The 22278-nt window shown below is 35.3% G+C and overlaps 1 protein-coding gene across 2 annotated transcripts in view; it reads right to left on the bottom strand.

Moving 5' to 3' along the window:
* Positions 1 to 7407: 7407 nt before the first annotated feature.
* Positions 7408 to 22278, bottom strand: part of myripb (myosin VIIA and Rab interacting protein b) — a 114702-nt gene continuing 99831 nt past the window's right edge. Inside the window, exons 9-18 of one of the 2 annotated variants that reach the window (XM_087789018.1) lie at positions 20510 to 20669; positions 19893 to 20419; positions 18631 to 18771; positions 16907 to 17641; positions 16571 to 16633; positions 12726 to 12914; positions 12495 to 12656; positions 10826 to 10921; positions 10648 to 10708; positions 7408 to 10105 (exon numbers count right to left, since the gene is read on the bottom strand). In XM_087789018.1, coding sequence (XP_087645144.1) covers positions 10062 to 10105; positions 10648 to 10708; positions 10826 to 10921; positions 12495 to 12656; positions 12726 to 12914; positions 16571 to 16633; positions 16907 to 17641; positions 18631 to 18771; positions 19893 to 20419; positions 20510 to 20669 — 2178 coding nt within the window. In that variant the 3' untranslated portion in view covers positions 7408 to 10061. The remainder of the gene's footprint in view (positions 10106 to 10647; positions 10709 to 10825; positions 10922 to 12494; positions 12657 to 12725; positions 12915 to 16570; positions 16634 to 16906; positions 17642 to 18630; positions 18772 to 19892; positions 20420 to 20509; positions 20670 to 22278) is intronic. The other variant, XM_087789019.1, reaches the window with a different exon arrangement.

Raw genomic sequence — 22278 nt, 5'->3', positions numbered from 1 at the left:
AAAAAGAAAAAACAAAAAAAAGAAAACATTTTAATAATAATAATAATTATTATTCCAAATTATGCTATGAATTAAAACTGAAGTAATTGAATGCCACATCATCAAAACAAACATATTCACACTAACTAACTCATATCTAATAAGCCTATATTGAAGTAGAGATTTTGTTAAAATATATATTGATATGGAGCCAGTATCCACTCCTTTGAAAAACCTCTTTAACGAGGTAAAAAGAAAGCAGCAGCCCCGTTTTCGGCGACTTGGATGTGGGCTCTTCGTGTGAGGTGTTGTTGACGTACTCCCCCGTCAACAGTGCATCATTGAGCTCGTCCTGCAACATAGGAAAGAAATTAACAGCATCGCATTCTTTAGACAAATGAGAAACAATACATCTTTAAATCTTGCTTTTTGTTTAGAATTTACTCATACTACTTCATGCAGACAACATTAACCCCTTCCTATTTACTACCTAAGTCAGAGAGATAGTCAAACACAGTCGTACCTTATTCTCAAGCTGTTTTCTACATCAACAATTTAAACTAATTGAATGCAATCTGGACAGATCCCCCTTCAGCAGTGTTGATCGGCAGAACCGTGCAACAAGAATCACCAAACATGTAACAAACCTATTATCCAGCTAAGTCCTATCTAAGTCCTCCCCCTGAGGGACAAATAAAACAACCTCATTTATTCTATTTAAAAAATGTTTTCTTGAATAACTTTATATCCAAATCTATTGTCAAATCATTTAATTAATCATTATACTCTTGGTATTGACTCTCTTAAATGTTTTTATGAATACATTTATTCAATTATATGGAATTATTAGCTACAAAAAGATATTCTAAGTTGAATCATTATTATTCCTCTAAGATTTGGTTTGAAAGTATATTGCTGAATTAAATGGATATTATCAAATAGAAAAAAAGTGACTATGTACAAACTATTCTGCAGTCGTTTATTTATTCAATATGTTTTTTCTATATTAGCATTTCTATTGTTGGATATCTGGACCTAAGTTTAGCCAATTAATAAAAGACTAACTAAGACTTACTTAATGAATAAAATAAAAAATAAAATAAAAAAAAGAATCTACTCTATAAAATATTTTTTTCGATTATAATTATAATGATTCATTCTTGTATTTTATTTTCTTGTCCTTTGTTAGATATAGAACTCCACTAAAATTTCTAACCTTATTTTCCATTATTAACCAATTCAATTCAATTTTATTTTAAGTGTCTTATCATAACAACCAATTTATTATCTTTATTTTGAAGTTCCCCAAAGAACTATTAAACTCTAGTATTAATTTGTTATTTATTTTAGGTTAACACCTTTTAAGCCTTCAATCAAATCATTTTGTCATGTGGATGAAGACTAGTAATTTCCAATGCTTATATAATTCAATAACATCATTAAATTACACTTGCAAGTCCATATGTAATTTAGAACTCAACTTGTTTATTTTCCATCAATCTCTTGCTCTAGTTCTTATTTTTGGATCAACTTAGATTAAAGGTAGATTTATCCTTAACAAAGTTAATTTAGAGAATGATATGATTCTGTAGTTTCTAAATAGATTATTTACTATTTTCTTTCTTGAAGGCATCATTAATTAATTAATTATTATTTTTTCTTACATTTTTCAGAGTCAATTCTTTTCTCTGCTTTATATTTTGTTTACTGTTTATAGTTGCCTTAGAATGTTAGAAGCAACTTTAGAAACATATTTCCATTTCTTATTTCACTTTTGAATTGATCAATTTAATTTTTAATTCCAAGTTTCACTTTTCATATTGTCTATTGTATTATCGGCTGCTATTGATGTAAATAAAAGTATTCTATTTTAATTTATTTAAAAAATAATATATATACATTTCGGATTTTTTTTTAAACATAACAAGATATTTTCTGTTCTTTTAAATTTCTCCAATGTTTGGACAATTTCCAGCCCATTTGATTGTCCTTATAACACCAATATGTACCTTCTTTTAGCATTTAGTAATGTCTTATTAGTTTGAGGGAAGTTGTATTTATCTCAAATCATGATTTATTGTGTTTGGTTATTTACACATCTTAACTATTTCACCACATGTCCAAAGAGTAGTTTCCTAAAACTACATTTGTTCATATATACATTTAAAAGTCTGCTAGTCAAGTTTTTATCTTTACTCATGTTGGCTTTTGTTTCTTGTTCCCGTTTCTAACAAGAAGATCATTTGATACATTTAAAAGTCTGCAGTGGACAGTGGCTTCTTATTTCTCCCTCACTGGAGCTTCTCAACACCACCTCTGACAGGATAAGAATGATCAGAAGTTATGAGAAGGTCAGTTATGAATCTATTCAGGTGGTGATGAGGATATTGTGTGTCATGAGTTGTGTATTCAAAACTTTGTAGATCTGTGGATGTCAGTTAAAGTTTGTCATGTGTTTTATTTGAATAAACCTTGAAGTAAGCAGAGTTCAAATTATCAGTATGTTTTGACTTCATGGAGAAGAGAGAAACAGAGGCGGAGGTTCGAGGGAATTCTTTCACTCTCTCACACACACAGGAAGCAGGTTGTAGCAGAGACACTTTTTTTATCTTATTCAATTTAAAATTTAAGACATCATGTGTTTGTTTGTTTATCTCTGAGATCACTGTGTTATTTGTAATATCTATGTGAATGTCTGAGAGTGTTGTGTGTGTTCAAATGTGTTTTATGAATGTTATAGTTAATTTGATCAGGTGTCAGTCAGACCTCTTTGATTATTTACCCACAACAGAAATACAGTATCTATTCTAGATTACTCTTTTGCTTATCTTAACTAGTTTCTTTAATTAATATTCACTTCAAGTAGATTTCCTCTTGGTCTATAGTTGTTTGGTTTATTCAACTACAGAGAAGAATGTCATTTATTTTTCTCAGTGTTTCTTTTAATTTATCTCTTAATTAACTATTTTTTCTTTGACCTTATTACAGTGTTTTAGTCTCTATTTTTTTAAAAAATATTTTCACTATTTAAGTCTAATTCCCAAAGAACAATATCATCAATTTCACTCGCATCAAGATGGAGTGGTTTAGTATAATCTGTATAGTTTAGTCTCTACAGTACAGTCTTTATTGTCTAGTCTGGAGGTGACAAATCAGCAGCTCTAGACAGAGTCACTTTTAATTCGTAAATATAAAATTTTGCATCAGTTGACCTCTCAAGTTTTCCTTTATTGTCTTATGGCTGCTTTCATCATAGCTCTGAGTGGAGCAATCAGAGTATGTTATTCTGGGATTAACTTTTTACTGTTACATTTTAGACTCATGAAGATATCATGTCTCTAACAGCCTAGATTTGTGTGCTTTTTCGTCAAATCACAAACAACTTTGCATTTCTTAATCATGTGTCTCAGGGCCCTAGCTTCTCCACCAGCAAACACAGCAAGAGCAACACGAGGGACAGAAGTGTCAGAGAGAGCATAGAGAACACCTTGTTTGTTTGTTAGTTCAGCAGCCACACCACCAGGACCCACAAAAATGTCACTGCAGACAAGAGTCAAGTTCGTGCCATTTGTCTTCATCATCACGTTCATCATCATCCCAGATAAAGTTCATAGTTCAGCTCCTCCCTCTCTGGAGCAGAAGTTCATTCTTGGTGGAGAGTTGGGCGAGGTTGAGTTCTTGTTTGTTCAGCTCAGAAAAATTACTTCAATTGTAGGTGTCACCAATAGGGAACTGGACCAAAGTTCCTGGACTAAAAGCCAAAAATGCGCCATTGTTGACCAAAATTATTTGTTTGTTTCCATACCCTCGTCCTCTTCTCCTGCCACACCCATGCACTCCAGCCAGTGGCCAATAGGGAGCTATAATAGGACCCTAGAACTATCATCAACTATCACCATCTCTATTTTTAGAGAAGCTCTTTCAAGTCTTTAAGTTAAATCTTAATTAGCTGTATCAAGCTAGCTCAAGAGCTCAATAAGAGCACTTTGTTTAACTGTTCTATTTATTATGAATTCTCAGAAATCATTGATGTGAGTAACCCACTCATAATGAGATTTACCATTAAGTTAAAAACAGAGTAACGTTTCTTATTTTCTTCCCTGTCAGGAGCTTTAACTTGTCACCTGTAGTAAAAGTTACTTTTGTCTTGAAAAGAGGAGGTCAATAAATAAATAGAACAAATTAATAATAATATAAATAATAATAATAATGCTAAAAATAATAGGTAAAGGAGCAATTACCAAAATAAACAATTAAATGAAAATATGAAAGAGGAAGAATCTTAAAATCTAAATTAAGAACCAACACTTTAATTAACTTATTAAAATATTATAAAATCCGAGATAGTAATAAAAATAAAATAAATAGTAAATTAAGATATTAATAATAAAAACAATAAAATTAAAATTAAATGGAATAATTTGAAAAAAATTAATGCAATTAGATCTAATCACATATATACTAATTAATTAAAATTATTCAAGTCAAAACAATTGTCAATTAACAACTTAGTATTTATTTATTATTATTTATTTAACTTCCTAATTAGTTGCATATATATATATATAGCACAATTGACAAAGAGGAATAAGAGTGACTGTCTAAAGACCAAATACAACATATAACTTAATATTCCTCCAATAATTAAAAAGATAAAAATCCAATCCCTAATTTACTAAAAATAATAAAACAGTAGAAAATGTATGACTAATTGTTAAAATAATCAAATGTAATTTAAAGTTATAATTGAAAAATTAAGAAAACAAAAATAAACTGCAATTGATTCAATTAATTAATAATTAAATAATTACACCAATTGAGTCAGAACAAAAGTCAATTAAGAAGTAAACAAAGAGAAAACCCGCAGGCGACAGCATAGCTAATACAACACCAAAGATCAGAAATTGAGAGAAGAAGAAGAGAAAACAGGAACTAGATATCAACAAACGTACACACGTACAAGCAGTCAATGACACACCTTTTCCAGATAAGCAGTATTAGCAACACAAAACAACAAAAGTTACACACAATGTGACCAATTGTGAGTTGGTCAATTGATAATGTGAAATAGGAAGAGAGGATGGTCAAGATAATGGGGTCAAAAGGTCATTAATACATGCAGAAACAAAGGATGTCAACAATCAATGTTAATTGTGTTATTGTTATTGAACACAGCAGAAGAAGGAGAAAATTGAAGTGTGAGTTGTTTTTGTTTTTCTTCTTAAACCAATTATACCACTAATTAACTGTATATATTCATATATACCTTAATTAAGAAACAGGATTAATAGTAAAATAACTATCGTCAACAAAGAATGTTTCTTAATAAAGAGAAAAGATAATTATATCAAACCCAATAGTGAATAGAATTCAAGATGACGTAAGAATGTGTGTGCGTTTAGAAAAGACATGAATACAATGGGAGGGTCGGTGAGGAAAAGAAGGAAGTCTTAAAAGTTCAACCTCCAAGCGAAACCACTCCCACCAACAAGGAAACTGTCTTTCGGAGCTCATTCGTACTTGCAGCAGCTGAAGAGACAACGTCTGCCAAGAAGCAGTGTTCTTATCAGCAAGAGCTAGTGTCCAAAGACACACGAACCTGGACTCTCAGCTGAGTCACAAAAAAGTCAGAGATCTCACACAAATTAATGCTAATTTTTACAAGTACAGCAGCGAGAAGAAAAATATTCACAAGATAAAAATATACAGACACAGAGAATTTTAACAAAACAATATGTCATGACAATACGACGACAACAGTATTTTACCAAAACAGGTCAGAGAGACACACTATGCTACGTGGAACGAGACTCTTACCAGCCTGTCGTGTCTAAAGTGTTGAAGTCATAATGGCAGGAGCCCCTCGATCGCTCAATTAGCTTCCAAACACCCTGGATAGGAGAGACCCCTCAACTCATCCGTCTATTTCAACCCCCGTCGAACTTACTCTAAACTAATCACCAATGAGACTTTGTCCATCACCGTGATTGTTCGGAAAAATTAACTAGCCCTGACTATACTGCCAAATACCTGTGGAGCCCCTCGACACAGAAACACAATGAGATCTAACTGGCCTACACACCAGCTGGCAGAGCCTTCAGACCAGGATATTGGGAGAGACCCCTCAAATCCCCCATATCCCCAAATGTATGATAGCTACTTGGCTTACCGAAAAAGTATGTCTACCATAATCACCCATTGGCCAAGCATCCTAACTAGTTTAGGAATCTGAAATTAAAAATGTCAGACGCCCTGTAGAGGGAGCCACTTATACTTCCACCCCTACTCTGAATTCCCAAGGGTTACCAGGTCGTGTAACCGTCTCCTCTGCCTATCAATTCAACTTAAATTCTAATCACAATTTTTTCTTCAAAACGTCCCAACGTTTTTTCTTCAAACTTCACAACGTTTTTTCTTCAAAACTTCAACCCGGGACACGATAATGTCGTCTACACTTAAAACAACAACAAACAACAACTGACCATGCAATACCCCAAAAAACGAGCATTAGCATATGAAAGCACTATTGAAAAATATAATCTAAATTTGTGACAGAATCAGAGACTTACGTTTATTCTTCCAGGCAACCAAAACTAATATAAAATATACTGTAGATATATGTAATCTTTCCTAACCAAAAATATAAACTTAAAAAGTCTATGTAAAAAATAAGATATCATCTTTCTCACCTGATTCTTGAAGTAAGGTATAGTGGGATCCCTGGTTGCCTGGAGAACAATCAGCTCAGTGTTCGTCTCGGAATCGAAAATGCTCGTTTAGTGAATTATGCAAAAGTCAGAGACAAACTTAGGTGAACACGGGCGCTAGCAAGCAGAGAGATCTATCGCAGACGTCTTCAAATGCCAGAACGCCAAGATCAGACAAAATGGTGGATCTTTATAGTAGAATATTCAGGTTAACGCCTCTAGTCAAATGTGAATGTAGGATTGGTCAGTAACTGTAAACACTTGATTCTAAGATGGCCGTCGCACCTGATCGTAGTGGAAACTTACCAAAAGTTGTTGTCTTCTAGAGAGAGTTTGTTCCCAACGACTTGCTGGCCTGTTGTGTCTTTCAGTGCGAGTTCTCAAACAGGTTCACACAGACTTGTTTGGAATCTGGGATTGTTTAATCTTTCTGTGTGTGTGAGGCTTTCTGACCTCGGCCTGTGAGTTGTGAACCTGAGTTTAGTTTAAGTGAATGCAAGAAAAGGATTATTTAATATGAATTAAATATGAAAGATTATCAGTTAATCAAGTGACTATTTGAAATGTGTGTTAAATCTAGATGATTGATTACAGTAAGAAAGTTGTCATTTCCTTACACAGTGAATTAAACTACATATTTCTGAATTGAACATCCAAACTTTATTTCTGTTATTTACATGTAAGAAACTCAACCGTCTCTGTGGAAATAACTACCACATTCTTCCATGTACAAGCTTGTTTTCAAATTTTATTCATCTCATAAGACATATTTCTGCTCAGAAAGTCTGTGGCACATCATTAATATGTACTTTTTTTTTTTTTTGCTTCATTATTTTCCCACCGAGTCACAAAGACAGCAAAAAAAAACAATGTCACATAAAAGCGAGCAATCCATACACGTTGCTGAAGTAAGTCCTTCGTATGGAAACAGAGTTTTTCAATCTGTCAATTTGGACCTGATTCGTGGGAACAGTTCCACAGTCGTCCCTGTGAGAATCTGACAGAACGATTACACACACAACATTAAGAGATCTATGATTGGGCAATACACATATATCAGATCCATCTTTTTCCCCACGTACACATTTATAAACTCTTATGCGATAGATTTCTTTTTTACAATAGAAAAATACAGGACACGAATGGTTGAACATTTTGTTCTGTACATCCAGTTACATGCTTCTTCTTTTTTTTATATCAAGACTTTTGGATCAACAAACTGATCAAACCAGTGATGAGGAATTATGGATGAGTTTTCATACCATATCGATCTGTCTGAAGAGGAGCAAACGATGTACTTTTATGCAACAAGCGGATTCTTGAATAGATACAGAAAACATACCCAGATACAGATGCTTGATGATGCCATAATCACTGTATGATTCAAGTTCATCGATGTACCGACTCAACAGGTTTGCATTTACATGGACAACAGTTTGATTAATAATCAAATCAAATGATAATAAGATTATTAAAAAATAAAATAATGTATATTTTACCAATAAAAACTAAACAGAAGTTGGAAAAGTAAAAAACTTTTATTTTGTGAATATATATGAGGATTTACCTGTTTTGGAATATATACATATATATTTATTATACTAAGATCAGAAATTTTATTAGAATTTATAAATACCAAAGTCACACTTGTGACTCTTTTGATTAAATCTCATCATTTTTGTTTGTTCCATGTGAAAAGCTCGCCCGCAATTGAAGCTCCCAAAACAGTGAAGAAGATGAAATCAATGATTAAAAAAATGCTCTTAAATAAGCAAGGATTTGTATTATCTCACTTATTTCACGTCGAATGATTACGACTAGCCGAAATGCTAATTTAACACATGAACCTCAGAGACGAGAAAACAATAACAAAAATTCTAAAATCGAGTATCATTTATGATGGTAAACGATAATGTATCGTTTCCCACACAAGCAGATTGTTTCAAGAAAATACTGTGCTTTCTTTATAAACATTATGAATATATTTCGCATTTTCTTCAAGATAAGAAATGACAGAAAAAACAACAACAATCTGATGGTCTTAATTCAAAAATAACTAAATGAAAAGTGCATCACTTCCTTTCGTGCAGCAATACTGGCAGATGGTTCTGGTGAGGAGGAGATTAGAAGAACAAAAAGCCTTTAAATAGTGTTTCTGGTTATGTTGCATACAATGTACAGAAAGTAGAAAAATAAATCACTTGTAATAATAAAATGGTTGGATGTGTATAAATCTCTACAGATACCTGATAAATGAATAAAAGGGCACTTCGAGAAACTCAACGGAAAAGACGGAGAGGTAGAAATTGGGGTGAACAAATCTGCGAGCTCTTCATTTGCTATATTATAAATGAATGTATAGTACACGTACCAAGACGAGTGAACTTGAGATGTAAAGTAACATTATACGCTCATTGATCAACATAAACACCTTTTAATTGTGCCCTTTTAGAGAATTAAAGTCAGTGTGTAGGCTTTTGTGTGTCTTTTCTTTCTAAAATAAAATAAATAATGTCACTAAAAATGCAGTAAATATGTTAAATATTCGATGTAAAACTCAGTTTTGGTGTATTGAGCTTTGCTCAACATAAAACGTTGCATTTGCCTTCTCATATTTGTTGACGCACACATTTAGCTTGCATACACACACATACACACACACACACACCATGGCTTACAAAAATATACAAAATACACACATACACATGGCGACATGAAAAGTGCTCCATATTCATTTTGGGCTTTAAATACACACCTGAACAGACCCACAGACATGTTACCATCCACTCTGTCGTGTACAGAAACAAATATTCTTGTAGAGAAATATCTTTAGGTACTTCAACTTGTTGGATATCACCTGGACCTTCATCAGATTAGACACCTTTGTAAGTATGTGGATTTCATGTAGTCGTTTTGTGTCATCCAACATTTTCTTCCTGACGGAGCAGCAGCTCCTGATACATAAATGAAACCCCAGATACAATCAAGCATGTTGGCTGATAGACGTGTGTGTGACCAGGGCGTAAAAAAAAGCCTCTTTGTGACGTGTTTGTTCTTACATTGAAACCTATGAGAACATGTAGAAAACAGGTCAACTGTACAGAGATTTCTTGGAGGACGTGTTTTTAAGGCAGAGACTGTCCTCGCATGATGTCGTAAAGAGGGGATTTTGGAGTTGACTCTAATGTTGAGGGGTGCGGGGGGCGGGACTCCTCGAGTATTCTAGGGGTTCTTTCAGGGCAGGTGTGGGCTCCTGAAGCCAGAGACGGACACATGGGCGAAAGGCACTGGATGATGTGGCGCCCCCTCCCCCCCCCGCCTGTACCTGGGGCTCCCGTTTTAGCCCTGAGGGTCTTGTGCGTTCGCGTGTCCCCGTCACGGCCCGAAAGCCTTCACGTGCTGCTCGGGCTCCGACTGATCTGAAAGTGTCGGAGAAAAAAGACGGTGAGTCACTTTTAAAGCCGCGGTGAAAAGAGACGCCGCGGACATTGATTACGCGTCTCGGCCGCTGATTTAGGTTCAGCGTCCATGATGGAAAAAAGGAGATCTGAATCACAGCTATTGTCTCCATGCTGGTGACGAGGGGAAAAAAAAGAATCTCGGACAAAAACAACGAAAGGGAAAGAAAAAAGAAACCCTTTCAATGACTTCATGTCGGTTGATAAAACAGCCTCGTCTGCTTGTTTCGTTCCAGCTGCTTTACATCTAATGGAGCTTTTCTCTCTTCTTGCTTTTTCGCTTCTATTCAACACACCTTCTCTTATTTCTCCACAAAAGGCCTCGAATGAATGCAGAAGTTCTGCTCATGTCGTCATTTCCCTTTTCATTCAGAAATTCAACATGGCGTGGTGATACAACACCACCGTGGAAAACATGTTATTGCCGTTCAGTCACGTGTGATCAGACGACTTCACGAACACATGATGACAACGTTTGTCGGATCAATTATTAAGTATTTTACCTTTTAGAGGAGGTGCGGGCAGCTTCCTCCGCTGATGGCGTGATGAGTCCAGTGTCTGAGGCTGCGACGACATTTCAAAATCATCAGCTACATCCTTCATGTACTGTACATTTTTAAACTATTACACATCGATCAACGTTGAGAAATCAATGGAATGTATAGCGTGACTGTGAGTTACCTTCGCATTCGGCTTGTACTTGGAGAAGCGGTTGCAGACGGTCACATTCAAGCCGGCTGTTTTCAGAGCGGATATCCGGGCCTCGATGTTGGAAATCTTCACGAGACAAGATCGATATTCAACTTACATTCACTTCTTCAACATCACATCCACGACACGATCTCCAGATTGAATTTCATTTGTATTTTATTCTATTGTTGATTTCACGATTTTTTAATTTTTTAAATGTTATGTAGCCTGGAAAAGTCAGTAAAATAGCTCATTATTATATATTATTATTATATTATAAAACACAATTTAATTTGCCGCTATAATATTTGCTGTACTATAATATTTATACTATAATAATAATATTAACTATATTATTTGAAAATAAATGATTATTCATTATAATGACCAGATATTACTTTTAAAAAGTTGCATTATTAAAATATATATGTGAGAGTGTCATGAAGATGTAATTTTATATATATATTTTATATTCTTTTGTATAATACTTCTGTGCTTAATCAACCTCTTTAGGGTGATTTAATGATCCATGAGGCACAGAAAGAAAAAACGATTTATATAATTTCTGTTCCTTTTGGGTATTATGGTCTTAAAGGTGTTTTATTTTGGAAAAAATGTGGCATTTGTTCTGAAGTAACATTAGCCTTTGACTCGTTTCAGTCAAGTTTACTCCAAAAATAATCCTCCAAACCAGCGAAAACTGTTTTTTTAATGGTCCGTCCATATAATTCCACATTAAAGCGGTCAGCGATGCAGGGGTTGAGGACTTTAAAGGTCTGTAGGTTTGAATCAGTACATTCATTTTCAAGTTCAAGTTAAAGTTCAAGTTCTTTTTATTGTCAAATATGCATGTATCGAGATGTACAGCATAAATGAAATTGTGGTCCTCTCTGACCCACGATGCATAAGGTGAATACAGTTGACATTAAATGACATTAAATTAATTTTCTTTTGTCTTTCATAGATAGATAGATAGATAGATAGATAGATACTTTATTCATCTCACAGAGAAATTCACAGTTCAGCAGCTCCAGAATATGTTACAAGATAGAAACATGAGAGGCATGCAAGTCTGTGTACAGTCTAAATATAAACTGAAACATATGTATAAAAAGAAAAAATATATATATATATATATATATATATATATATATATATAAAAAATATATATTTTAGGAAGTTTGCACATTAATGGTACTTGAGAAGCTATTTAAACTTCTTTTTACAGACACAAAAAAAAAACATTATTAATTACATGTTTTAAAGTTTCAAAACCCTCACGACAATACTACCAGGAAGAAGAACACATGCTGAAAATGATTGATGATAGTATTTTAAAAAGTATTTCAAAGGAAATTGATATCCTAGAATGTTAAAATAAATGTCATAAATAATAATATGGTTGTTATTACTGTATTTACTATTAGTGTTTAAAGTGTCAACCACTTTGCAAATATATTTGACATATATTTAGAATTTGATGACTTCATCTTTGTAATTTGTGCATCTTTTTTTAAATTACATTAATTACAGAATATTACAATCTATAAACGCTTGTGTTATTTCAGGGTCAGGGTGACCCATAGGAACGAAAACAAAGGCCAGGGACTACACAGAAAAAGATGGACTTGAAAACGTTGGTTAAAAGTTACTAGACTACCTGTAGTTCTGACTGCTGGACCCGAGCTGCTGCTGTGGCTACTTGGTCCTCCAGGAAAGCCAGCTCTGTGTCTGTGGTGTCGCTGCTGATACTGCGGGCGCAGTGCTCGAGGTCGCCCAGCGCCCCCTCTAGGCCATAGACAGCACCAGCAGCCAGGTACACCTGCAGGGAGACAGGATTTTTTAGTTTTTGGGATGAAGCTACATCACTGCAGGCAAGGGTTTAACTCACGTTCTCCTCCATCTTGGTGAGCCTCTGGTCCAGCCTGCGGGTCTCGGGGCCGCTGGATATGGGGGACACCGTGGAGGACTCGGACTGGCCGCCACTCTCTCCTCCCGCCTCACCGATCAGCTCCTCTGTGGCGTTCAGAACCTTGAGCACCTCTGTGGTGATGCTGCACAGAGACGCTGCGGAATACTTCTGATGAAGCGAAAAACACACGTGTGGACCATGAGTTTAGTCACAAATAAACTAAATAACATACAACAGGCCAAAGCTTTCAGGCTTTTATTGAGCCAGAAATGAATAAATATTCCTTTTCTTTGTATTTCTGATACACACAAAATCATTGCCTGACAATGAATCTTTCATTTTGGAGTCTCATGTAAAATGTGCATTTTATTGACACACATGCTACAGATCTTAGTAATAAAATATATCTTGTGTTAAATAATAACTTCATATTCCCAGGCAGTTGTTTTTCCACACAAACACTAATACATATTATTATAAACTTATAAACAAGACTAAAGTTATAAATAACTGTTCGATAGAACTTAGTAACATATGTAATATTTTTGAAAAATGTAAAATGTAAACATCAATTAAATACAACTATACTGAAAACATGAAGGTAATTACATTTAAATAATATAGCTTAAAATATTTAAAAAAAGTTGAGTTTCTTTTTTTCGCTTTTTAAAATGAAGATGAAACGCCGTTGAAGACGGCCAAAAGTTCGTTTGCAAATTCTCAAGACCTTTTAAGGCATCGTATCCGTCGCTTTGACATTTAAGGGATGAATAATAGTGAGCCAGAAGAAATTCATGAAACCAAGGCTACATTTAACTGAAGACAAAATGAAGATCTGTCCATGACATGTTTTGAATGCTTTCACACCTGCTCCTTTATATATTTATAAAACGTCCAGTTTTAAGTGCTCCTATTTTTGAACTGCTCTCACCGGCAGGTCAAATAGCACCTGTTTTGTTAGCGTTTTGTTGCTATAAACTGGTTTCTATTGAGGAAATTTTGATCCCAAAACAGAATTTTAAAGCTCTGCGAGCACACCATTACATTTTCACGTTCACATAATCCTGGTCAGGAAATCTTTTTTTTTCTTCTTCTGAGTTTTAAGTAGAGACTGATGTGATTCAATAAGGAGTGAATCACCAACTGAAGCTTTGATCATTAGATGTGTTGATTCCTCTCAGACAGAGAGAGCCTCACAGAGGAAAAGGTAAAGATCTGTGTTGGACTGAGTGGAGACGCACGTATCTTTAATCATCAATTAAGCATTCGATACTTTTTTGTAGAAGATCAAGCGATGATAGTTCTGCAGGGTCGATGGAGCTCGCATGCAAGAGATGTACCTTGAAGATGAAACCAAACACCCTTAAATTCACATCCGGTAAAAATCCATCCAGCCTGCATCATTAGCAACATTTATGTTCACTTGAACTTACTTTTCATCCGTTTATTTATGTAGGTGATAAAAAGTCTCGCTCCGGACTTTATTTTTGATTATTAGCACTGTGAATTAATCATTTTTCATTATTATTAATGAAATAATACTAATAATAAGTAGCATAAAACCCAAATTCTCAAATAAGGATAACGTTTTATTTAGTCTAATTACAATCTTTAAGTGATACTAAAATTGAGGGAGAGAACTTCACATTTTTCTGATTAAAAATAACATCTCCTCAATGACTCCTTCAAGAAACATCTCAAGACATTTTTATTCGTGCAGGCTTTTCCTTGATTTTCGGAGACTCCTGTGTTTGTCTCGGTGTTGTCTTGACCTTTTGTTTAAGCGCTTTGTGACCCTGGTCTAGTAAGTAACATTTCAGGGGCTACCAGATTGGGAGTGACTGTTTTCTAAGATAAAGAATTGTGTGTTAAGTCCAAAGTTTTAAGCAAATAAACAACATGTTTTACAGTAACGGTGCTTAATAATGATGTCAGTTATTTAGAGAATACAAATACTTTTTACAAATAATTTGATTTGCAAGCTAAACTAAATATAGACAGTCTTTGTTGTTTTTGTCACTTTAAATGAAACTAAAGAGTCTTGCTTGTTTCAAAGGTGCAGGAATAGATCACACAAGCATGATGTACGAGACAGTATTACTCAAGAGGCTCGTGCATCGTTCTCTGTGTTTCCGTTTGGACAACAAGTATCCAAGACTTGAAGTGTTCTAAGACAGCGAGAGCCAAAGGGCCGAGTTTTGCAACCACACAAAACGTGTGAACATGAAGAGGACATGCAAACACAGTAAAACATAATTTTGAAGAATCATGTATTTTTCGAATTAAAATTGGTCATACATGACAGCATTATTAGATGAACCTTTTTTTTTAGATTACACTTTTCATTTTGAACATGTTGTTTTAAGAAACAAAAGGGATAAATATAAATATAAAATATATATAAGAAAATTCAGTATGAATTCTGAATCTGATCTGTAAACTGAATTGCTTGAAAATATTAGTATTCAAAGAAAAATATTTTAGAAACAGTTTCTAATTATGTCATGAAGAAGAAAGACTGATGTGAAAACGTTGAAATAAACTGAAAAAGATTGTAAAGAAGGAAGAAACAGAAGAAGAAAAAGTAGTAGAATTTGTAGTAGAAGTGAAATTAGTAGTAGAATTACAATTAATTGTAAAAGTACAAGTAGAATTAGTAGTATAAGTATACGTAGTAGAATCAGTAGTAAAACTGTAGGTAGAATTAATAGCGGAATTAGTAGTAAAAGTATAAGTAGTAAAATCAGTAGTATAATAAGTAGTAGAAGTATAAGAAGTCATAGAATAATTAGTAGTAAAAGTATAAGTAGAATTATTAGTAGAATTGGTAGTAGAAATATACTTTGTAGTAATAGTAGAAGTAGAATTATTAGAAGTAGTAGTAGTATTAGTAGTAGTAAGTAGACAAAAGTGTTTTTAAAGTTGGATGAAGTTTCTAGGTGTGAGTAGATGAATGTACATGAAGAAAAGGGTAGAAAAAGAGGAATAGAAGAAAGAATTGAAGAGAAAAGAAAGCTAAAACGTAGCCTGCGATTTGGGAACAAGCCGAGTTCATAAAAGTTTGAATGGTTAAAATTGGATAAAATTTGTAGGAAGAGATGCGGTACAAAGTTTGGGTCAGAAGAGCAAAAGTGGATCTCAATAGTGTGAATGCTGAAGTACAGTTGTGAGAAAATGTATTTTTTAAAGATATTAGATATTCGATATCACGTTTTCTTTCTTCCTCTATTTAAAATTGTATTTATTACCATCATAGTTATGTTCTATTTTTACATTTCAATATACTGTGATGTCATAAAATCCAGCTAAAAGACAGCAGACATTATGTTATCTGCAGCTAAAGGAAGGATAAAATCAGCAGATCCCAGCCACGACTGGGGACAAGAGGATACACTCGACTCCAGCTGCTTTTAAAGCTCCTGCATATTTTGGTATCAAAAGAAATTAAAGTAGTTACAACTTGTTCAAGCGACAATTCTGCAACGCTAGAATACTGGGGCAATACCACAAATATACCGTTGCTTTTACAGTATTGCAATATACAGTATATGTCAATACTGTATTGGTACAAATCATAAAGCCAGATTCTTGCCAATACACAGCCCTGATAATAAAATAAAATATTAAATATATTTTATATTTTTGTGTAATTCAGTAAAAAGGATGTTGAAAACATGAAAACACACAATTTCAATAACAGATGTACAAGCTTAACTATTATGAATGTAGTAAAAATGAAATTAAATAAGATTAAAAAATAAAATAATAAAACGAAAATATGTATCGGTCTCGTGAAAGCAGATGTTGCCTCTCTGGTGTCTCACCTGGTGGATTAGAGAGGAAAGCAACTCAAGCCTCTGCTGTTGCTCCATGTCAGTGTGTTGCTCCTAACACACACACACACACACACACACACACACACACACACACACACACACACACACACACACACACACACACACACACACACACACACACACACACACGCACGCGCGCACACAGGCAGCAGTGAAGCACAGAGAAGAGGAGGAAGCACAGAATGAGAGACAGACGAAGCTAAGTTAGGATGCTGAGGCGTTAACGTGAGTCAGGATCAGAAAAGATGTTCCAGCAAACACACACACTCGTGCAACAAAAGACACGCATCGAGCTCGTCTCACCTGGTTGTCAGACAGCACCCCCTCGTGGGAAGAGGGAGTAACTACAGGCGAGCTGGTCATGGAGCCACTCAGTTCTGCTTCTGTATCCATCTCTTTTTGTTGTTTCGTATGTTGTCCCTTCTCGAGGGTTCTCTTGGGTTCACAGTCTTCTACTCTGTCTCCCTCTAACATCTCCTCCTGGAATGGTTCTTCACTCCAAGATGGAGTATTTATTCCACTCGGACTGAATTCCAAGACTAATCCTCTTTGAGCTGATTTTACATTTTCTTCATTTTCTTCCTGATCCTTGTCGTTGAACATGCTCTCGACCTTCTGTTCTTCACCTTCTCCTACCATGTTGTTCTCCTGGTTTTCGTTACTGTCTTGCCGCACCAGTTCGTCTGCAGGAGACTTTCTGTCCTCAGCGTCAGAGTTATCGTCTGGACTGTCGACACAAACGTCCAGCGTGTTCAGTCTGCGGCGTAGATCCTCCTCAAGAGTGAGACCGGGGTCGGGGTCCAGCACTGAAGTGCCGGGAGAGTTCTGTGACAGCGGGGTGAGGGAACAGGACAGAGAAGGTGGACTTTGCAGGGCAGACTTCGGGGCAACCGTGTCCACATCTTCAGGTTCAGATCTCATGGCCTCAGATTTGAAGGCCTCCTCTGCTGCACCTGTGATTGGCACGACCTCAGGTTCCACTTGGTCTTCGCTCAAACTCCTCTTCAGGATTTCATTCAGAAGAAAATCACTGTTCTCCTTAAAAGAGGTAAATAAATCAATCACAATAATGCAAATAAAAACATGTACTGATCTAATGGACCCTGGACTGAGAGAGAAAACATAATGTTTTGCAATCTTTTAATATTAAGACTCATCCTTATATGATTGTTGCAATAAATAGAGAGAAGACCTCATTAAGTGACAAATAACACCATAAAAACAAAAGGTTTTTAATGAATTTTCATTTAATGACGATGTTAATTGTTCAGTGCAGCATTTGCATCAACTTCTTATACGAGTCCTGAAGATGTTTATATTAAAGACCAAGAAAAAATGTCTCAGTTTAAATATATAGTAGAACATTTATAGGAATATAAAGAAGTCCCCTTTTCCCCAATGGTATTAGTGATTAAAATACTGATTATCCAACGATAAATTGTGTTGCTACTATAGTAATATATAGTTTGTAAAAGGTAATATAAATAAAAAGATGAACATGTATTTAATGTTTTGTTATGTTGATTTTTTTCAAGGTTCACAGTACAAACACATGTATTGTGTCACAGAATTCGAACTAATATAACAAGAACTACATACCTAGATAACAGCACAGTACAACTCATAAATAAAACTCAGTTTTGAGCAGACACTACGAAGTCCCTTCGCACCGTATCTGACAGATCCATCTGACTGGTACCTTCTTCAGTAGTGACACAAATAGAACAATCCTTCGCGCTGAACGACTTGTTTTCAGCGAGGCAGTGACAGAATGAATTCCAGACTCCAATCTATACTTCCTCCTGCTCTGGGAACCAAGGCTCTCCATTTGTTTTCACACATGGTATGTTATGACTGTCTTAGCGACCTGACAATTATCTTGAAATTTGTTTTATTTTACTTACTATCTATTGGCAATTTTAGTCTTTTAATCTTATTGTTTTTAATACTTTCCGCTTTGTAGATAAAGCATAGAGACAGTATATGTAAGAGTCCATGTAAAATATGAATTATTTGAGACACTCTACCTGTGCTAAAGGGTAAATTGACTGCGTGTGATTTCCAGGTCTGCTCTCTGTTGACGATTCCTTCTTGCTTCTCCTGCGCCGCCTTGCTCGCCTCACTGGATCAGTCTGTCGTTCCTCCGCCTCACTGCTGTCGCCCATCACCTGAAAGAGGTTTGAGGTCCTTACTTCTATAAATTAGATTTATATAAATGAAAAACAAAGGTTGAATTAATAAATAATTATGATCAGTATGAATCAAAAGTGATTTTTTAATGTTCTTTAGTACATTTTTGAAGCACTATTCTTTTTGTGTTTTACCTAATGTCGTAAAAAAAAGATGAAAAACAAATATTTAGAACAACGAGAGATATCTAGTCTTTCCCATAACAAAACTTATCACTGCTGTTTATTGAAAAAAAACATTAAATGCTGCTGGAATTATTCACCACTAGATGTCTCTAAAACCCAATGAATCCAAACTGTTTTTGTTGCGTAAAATAAACCATTTCATATGGACACCCGTATATGCCAGGTGAAAAAATGTAAGTAAAATAAATAAATTAGTAAGTTAATAAGCGGGGAAAAAAGGCAGGGAAAACAACTGTTGCTTGTGTTTGTATGTTGGCACTTTGTACTTTATAACACACTCAACATCTCCTAATAACTCAACATGGGGATTCGCATTAAATCCTATAAAATGAGGGGCACAAAGCAACAGCACAACTACTATATTGATGAATCATGGAGTTACATGAAAGTAAGTAAGTAAGTAATTTTTATTTGTATAGCGCTTTTCCAGACCAGGGTCACAAAGCGCTTAAACAATCAAAACAATATTCAATAAAGTATATATTTTAAAGATCAAGATAAAACTGATAACACAACAGGAGTTCCAGAAAATCAAGGAAAAGCTCACCTACAACAAGCTGTAGGTTGCAAACATTTTGAGATTTTTTACCAAGTTTATTGTAAAAAATGTTATACATTTTATTGCAACAAATGTTTTTGTGCCAACATACAAACAGCAGCAACTGCTGTTCAACTAATAAGGAAGTAATTTTTCAGACATTTTAATGATTACTGAATGCAATCTTCATTTCTTTATGGTGGCTTTTAATTATTATTACCTAACAATTTTTTAATCAGGTGATTAATGTGCGTTCGTAATTAAAAAAAAAGGATTTGTTTATTGTCAATAAAAACTTTTTTTTTTAGTTAATAGATAATCTGGATGCAAAGATCATATTAAAAATAATAATAAAAAAAAAGATTAAAAAAATTACCCTGGGGTTAAAGTTGACGTCCAGAGCCTCTGTGAGCAGTGGATGAGGGGAGAAGTTCTTGTGCACGTGTTGGTTGAATGGCTGGGTGTGAAAAGGGTGCAGGTGAGTCTCCGATGGTCCTTTCTTTCTCAGCAGGTGGTGAGGTGGTTTACGAGGACAAGCCGACAGAACCGATGACGCCTCGGAGTCAGAATTCAGTGTCTCTGTGTTGGTGTACTGGCCGGAGGAAGGGGAGGTCACCGGGATGTGCTGAGTGTACGTCCACTCCGGGTCGTGCTGCGAGTCTGTGTAATAGGTCTCGTCGGACAGCTTGCGTCTGAACTGTCGCAGCGCCGTTCCCCAGCCGCCCTCGTCGTTCTCCTCGGAGTCGGATCCCATCTCGTCGTAGGCCGAGACCACTCCGGATTCTTTCTCCAACACGCTGAACACCAGGCTCTTCCTCTTTGTCAGAAGACTGGGCCGGGAGAGCTGGGAGCTGTGCAGGGCGATCCAGTTACCGTCTGGACTCTGAAGGACCGATGATGCACCTAGAAGATGACGACACACAAGAGTTTCACAAAAACAAGAATTCACTACAAATGATTCAAGCAGCTTTTCGATTTAGCCAGAGTAGTTACAGGAGTTGTCCAGGCGGTCGACGCTCTTCCAGTTGGGCAGGGATGAGGCCTTGGCCTCCCTCTTAAGAGACGTGTACTCCTGTAGACCTGCAGCGCCCTCGTCCTCGGGTCCTTTTTCTGGCGAGTCGTCACTTGTGAGGGAGAAGGCTGATCTGGAACGCTGTTTGGAAACACAATAAATGGATATATTTTTGTGAAATCTTGTTTTCATAAGACAGGAACGCATTTGTATATGGAAGTATATCAGTGCCATCAGAATATTTAAAGGTTCAATTTCATACTCTTAACATTACATGGATTCTTTATTAGATACATTCTCTGTCAAATAATTCAATAAGATTGGGTTTTAAAATCGATTATAAAGACATATCTTGATTTTACAATAATCATAAATAAATGCTTTTATTACTTCCATAGTTTATGACCAAAAGGCCTGATGAAACTATTTTAAGTCCTGAAGAGACTTTTTTAGATCTCACCAAATAGACTTTTTCGGACACGTCAAATGCTATGGCTATGGCTTCTAAATATCTCAAGATGATCAAGGAGCAAATAGGTTGGATGAGTCTGGGAATGATGAAAATGTGGTTAAAAAAACAATATGTTATAGCACTGTGTATTTTATCATGATTATCATCATCATTGTATTATTAGTAGTTGTAGCAGTAGTACTGGAAAAACGCTATACAAATAAAAATGACTTACTTACTTACTTACTACAATGTCTGTATGCATTGGTGGGTCTTTAATAAAAGTTCATTTATTTCTTTAGTTACATAAAATTCAGGATAAATGAAAAATAAATATATATATATTTATATATATATATATATATATTATTTATCATTGATTGTATTTTAATATTATAACATACAATATAATGCATTTGAAATAATTGGAGACATTTTGTTTGTGTACACAGGCATACATCTTTTGGTGTCTACAGTTTATGTGGGAGGACAAAAAACATTTTAGAGCAAGGAAAGTTATTCGATTTTTAACACAACTCAAACTTATGTGCACCTTGCTTTGCTGGCCAGCAGGGGGAGCTAAAAATACACATAATGCCTCGTGTTCAATAAACTCTACTGAGCTAACACAATGTGGGCAACTTTCTAATTGATCACACTCTGGAGAAAATATTACACACGTGTTGGCAGGAAAGAGTTAAAATAAAAGGGTCAGTACGACATCAAGAATCCCTGCACAACCATCTGTATACACTGGAATAAATAATAGAATGTGTCACTCAGTTGGTAAACAATCGACATTGTTATGTGAATATATATCTTCCTAATTCAACAAAGAACAGTCCGTTTTTTTCCATGGCTCTGTGACGTGTAGAAAAATAATGAATAGTTTTTTTTCTCTGTTACTATTCCTGGTTTCCCCCTTTAGGAAAAAGCCCATAAATCATCAGCGTAACACAGAGGGATGATAAAAGGACTTCCGGTGGCGGGGGGCCTCTGTGTGTATTTGCATGCTTCGTGCCTAAATGAGTGTATTTGCAAAGCTGCGGTAATCGGAACTCGTCTGTGGCAGCCACACCGACGCGGAGGATCCCACAGTATTTCTCAGGACTTTGATCTTTCCTGAGCGAGTGGAACAGAGCGCCGAGGCCTGGGGAGCCCGGGCTTCCAAGCTCTCCACAAACACAAGATGATGACAAATACCCAGCAATCCCAGATGACAAAAAGTGTGAACCTCTGCCAAGTGTGAATCCTGAGCCGCGGTTCATCTGTGACGTTTGTGTGGTTTGTTAATAAGCA

This window comes from Callionymus lyra, chromosome 4 (genome assembly GCF_982586985.1).
Source record: "Callionymus lyra chromosome 4, fCalLyr1.hap1.1, whole genome shotgun sequence".
NCBI classification, from domain to species: domain Eukaryota; kingdom Metazoa; phylum Chordata; class Actinopteri; order Syngnathiformes; family Callionymidae; genus Callionymus; species Callionymus lyra.
Note: the sequence above shows the minus strand (reverse complement) of the source record. Positions and strands in the feature narration are given on the sequence as shown.